The following is a 4,075-nucleotide window of genomic DNA, read 5'->3' on the forward strand; positions in this document are numbered from 1 at the left end:
TGCCTCCCACATGGGGAGCTGTGAAGGACCATCTGTTCTCCTAGTGCATCCAATCGCATCTCCGTGGGCCATAGTTTCTCACCAGGGCTGTTCCTGTCCTCCCAAGCCAGTGGAGAGGAGAAGCCATGACCCCACATGAGGTCCCTCTAGTAGCAAGGCTGAGTCCAGCCATGGCAGTCTCAGGTCTGACATCCATGGGCAGGAATCCGTCTTTCCACAAAGAAGTATAATAAGGAGACATTGTGGTCTTGGGTTTGGGGGACGCCTTCAAGTTCCCAGAGCAAGAGCAAAGAAGGCAGCTGCCTGGCAGCAGGCAGAAAGTCGGGTGCACATATATACAGGGAAATGATGAGGGACAACCTGCAGGCAGAGCCGCCGAGGCCGGTCAGCCGCTCTGCATCACCGCCCCAGGGTCCCGCGCTTCCTCCTGCTATTGCAATGGCCAACACTTAAAGCTTGCGACTGCCTGCAGAGTCCTTGAGAAAAAGGTCTCTCTCTTTGGAAGGGGCTGTGCGCGGGCCAGCCCAGCTCAGAGGACATGTACACCACCGCCGAGCAGCACGGCTCAGTCCGCATCACCCTTCCTCGCCCACCGGGACCACCTCCCTGCGGCCACCGGTCCAGCCAGAGATGAGAGGTGTTTTGGGGTGAACCCTGGAGCAAGGGAAAGCAAATGGGTGCTGGCCACCTCCCTGTCTGTCCCTTTCCCTCGCTCCCACCCCACGGCACTGCCGTCCAGAGCTTCATCCTGGCCGGGCTGGGTCGATGCTGGGGGAGTCTCCCGTCAGATGCGGTTGGACATAAGTCTGGTGTTCAGCTTGCGGAAGAAGGAGCGCAGCTTGCAGATCTTGCACTTCTTCTTCTTGTTCCTACTTTTCAGGGGCTCCCCACCGCCTTCCCACTCCTCTGCATCATCCTCGCTGGCCCAAGGTCCCCAGGCACCGCCGTTGAAGTCCGGGTGAGCCCGCGGGTTCTCTGCAGGGTACCGCACCGGGATGGCTGTCCGGTTGTAGTGCACCAACCTCATCAGGAGGGTCCTGACCACATCTGGGCGCTGGTCTGAGAGGTCGTAGCGCTCGTAGGGGTCGGCAGTGATGTTGAAGAGCCACACGGACTTCCTCAGGCCGTCGGTGAGACGTTCCAGGTTCCACCAGCTGCCCGGGAAATTGGTCAGGGTCTGTGGAGGGATCCAGTCGCTGTACCCCGGGTCACCAGTGAGGAGCTTCCACTCCCCAACCCGGATGGAGGCTTGCACGGCTGTGTTCCAGATGCCGAAGCCATCCTCCAAGGAGCCGTATTTGGCGTGGTTGTACAGGGGGTCGATGTTGTGCAGGATTTCGGTTCGTGGTGACTCCTTGCCCTCGCTGATGGCAGGCCAGACGTTATAGCCATCCAAGCCTGGGACGTTGCTCAGGTTGCCCCTGGCCAGGCTGACCAGAGTCGGGTACCAGTCCGTGATGTGAACCAGCGCCCAGCTGGTCCGGCGCTTGCGCTTGATCAGGGGACTGTGGACAAAACCGATGCCACGGACTCCCCCTTCCCAGTACGTCCCTTTGCGGCCCCGTAACGGCCAGTTGCTTCCCCCGGAGAAGGTCTGCCCGCCGTTGTCGGTGGAGAATACGATCACGCTGTTGTCGTAATAACCGTACTTCTTGAGGGCCCAGGTGATGTTCTTCACCGCCTCGTCCATGCACGTTACCATGGCGGCGTACTTGCGGCGAGCGACGTTGCCCATGGAGCGGTAGCGGTAGATGTACTCCTTGGGCGACTGCAGAGGTGTGTGAACCGCCTGGAAGGCCACGTAGATGAAGATGGGCTCCTTGGGGCTGTGGGATGCCAGGATCTTGCTGACGCGCTGGGCGTAGAGGAGAGTGGAGTACTTCCCGCTCTGATCCCAAGCCACATCCTCCCCTTCGTGTAGGTCGTAGCCGCAGACACCTGGCCCGTCGCAGTTGTCATAGGTGTAGTAGTCCACGTTGCCCGTCAGGGAGCCCAGGAAGGTGTCGAAGCCCCGACGGGTGGGCAGGCACTCCTTCTTGTAGAAGCCAAGGTGCCACTTGCCCACCATGTGCGTGGAGTAACCGGCTTCCTGCAGCTTCTGGGGCAGGGTGACCTGGTCAAGGGGCAGGCAGTTGGGTTGCCGAGGGCGGATGATGGAGTGCTGCAGCCCTGTGTGGATCTGGTACCTGCCGGGAAAGAGAGAAGAAGAATCAATGGGGAGCAGCACGAGGTAGGGACATGGTGGCACTTTATGTACCGGAGACCCCAAATGCATGCAGCTCTCCATGTCACCCAACTCAAACCCATGGAGCAAGCTCTGTGCCAGAGACAGGGAGCTCCTCATCCATCCAAAAGTATCAAAAGCAGACGCAAAAAAAAAAAAAAAGAGAGGGGGCTCAGCAGACATCTCAAAAGCACACTGGGTTGCTCTCCCAGGATGCCACCAGCAGCTGGCCCTGCTGCTGCCATCCCAGGGGAGCTGGCTGGGCTCTGCCAGGGCTGGGCAGCACTAGCAAGAGTTGCGTACTGATCCCTAGGGGCTGGCAGTGACCCACCTGGGTGCCCACACATCCCTGTCCTCCCCTGCTTTGCACACGCTGGAGATGCCTGGATCCCTCTAGAGCCACCAGGAGAGAAGAGAGAGCTTTACCCAGACCCCGGTGGGCTCCACCACCCCCAGGCAGTAGGTGACCACATCCATAGGCACATCCCTGGGGCTCACTCCTCAGCAGGAGACGATTTGATGGAATCTGCCTCCTATGGTGAGTGCTGACCTCCCAGCCCTGCTCCAGGGAAAGCCCCATCTGTTCCAGGAGGCAGAAGGGCCCAGGATCAGGGGAGATCTGGCTGTGCCTCCATGGAAGAGTGTGATGGACCAGCATCCAGCCTGCCCTGGCCAGTGCAGCACTGAACACACAAGTAGGAAAAGCACGGTCCAAGGGACTTGTAGATGGAGGTGAGAATGATCCTTCGACCCCACAGCCCAGCAAGCAGATCCCCAAGGGCCAGTGTGACAGCAACATGGGAATGCCCTGGGGACACAGCTCTTCGCCAAAGACCACCCTCTCCCAAAGTGACGTCTGTTACCCAATGGCATCTGCATTTTGGGCATTACCATGTGCCACGATTTATTTCATGTGAAAATCAACCATTTACTCAGGGACTCTTCTCGAGAAAGCCAGCAAGATACCTTTGTCTGGAGGATCTCCATCATCTGCCAATATACGAGGGCATCTGTCTCGTGGCGAGCTGGGGTTAAGCCCCACAGAGCTAAGGAACGGATGGAAGTGGGGACACGAGTGGGGTGTGAGCAGGCGCTGGCTTACCTGCCGGTTATCAGCTGGCTCCGGGACGGGGTGCAGATGGGTTGGATGTAGTAGTTCTCCAGCTTAACACCCTCTGCTGCCAGCCTGTCCAGCGTTGGCGTCTGGATATCTGAGCCATGATACCCGACGTCATGGTAGCCCTGGTCATCGGTCAGAATGAAGATGATGTGGGGTGGCCTGGTGAAGGCGGGAGGCAGCGATTTCTCCATGGGGTCCGTGGCCACGTCGGCCACCAAACTGGGCTTCATCCAGTCCCAGGATAAATAGCCAAAGCTGAGCAGGCTGACGAGCGAGAAGCCCGTGAGGGCATAGACGGCCATCCCGGAGCACACAGTGCTGCCTGTAAAGGGAGCTACTGTCCCGGCATCGTCTCAGAGCCACGGAAACAGGAGGTCTCCCCCTCCTCCAGGAAAGTCCCCCAACCTAGGGGATGATCCCCCAAACCCCTGCAGCCAGTTTTGAGGGAGCAGCTCCCATGAAGGCACACTCGCGCGCACACAAAGAGCTTAATCCGCCAGGGCTGGGTTGCCTTCAGTCAAAAGAAAATAACCCTCACGCCGCTCCAATCAAACACATCTGCACGGCAGGACGGGCTCCTCGCAGTGATTAACGGCAGCTCCAGAGCCGCTCACCAAGCGTCCTGAGCGCTAGAAACACTCCCTGGCTTCTTGGCGTTTTCTCGCCAGTGTTATTTCTTTATGAAGAACCCCATAAAAACCTCACCGGAGAAAGTAGCCGGCTTCTCCTCC

General features: G+C 58.8%; 1 protein-coding gene across 1 annotated transcript; it reads right to left on the reverse strand.

Moving 5' to 3' along the window:
- Nucleotides 1-326: 326 nt before the first annotated feature.
- On the reverse strand, nt 327-3,646 carry ARSI (arylsulfatase family member I). The gene is made up of 2 exons (XM_075056621.1): nt 3,327-3,646; nt 327-2,186 (listed from the first exon to the last, which is right to left on the reverse strand). The coding sequence occupies exons 1-2, from the start codon at nt 3,644-3,646 to the stop codon at nt 785-787; spliced, it is 1,722 nt and encodes a 573-aa protein (XP_074912722.1). The 3' UTR covers nt 327-784.
- Nucleotides 3,647-4,075: the final 429 nt, after the last annotated feature.

Source organism: Buteo buteo, chromosome 24 (assembly GCF_964188355.1).
Source record: "Buteo buteo chromosome 24, bButBut1.hap1.1, whole genome shotgun sequence".
NCBI classification, from domain to species: domain Eukaryota; kingdom Metazoa; phylum Chordata; class Aves; order Accipitriformes; family Accipitridae; genus Buteo; species Buteo buteo.

Coding starts and splice junctions, on each gene's coding strand:
- ARSI (XM_075056621.1), bottom strand. CDS start 3,646: ATGGCCGTCTATGCCCTCACGGGCTTCTCGCTCGTCAGCCTGCTCAGC. Junction 2,187..3,326: donor AGCCAGCTGATAACCGGCAG/GTAAGCCAGCGC, acceptor CTTTCCCGGCAG/GTACCAGATCCACACAGGGC.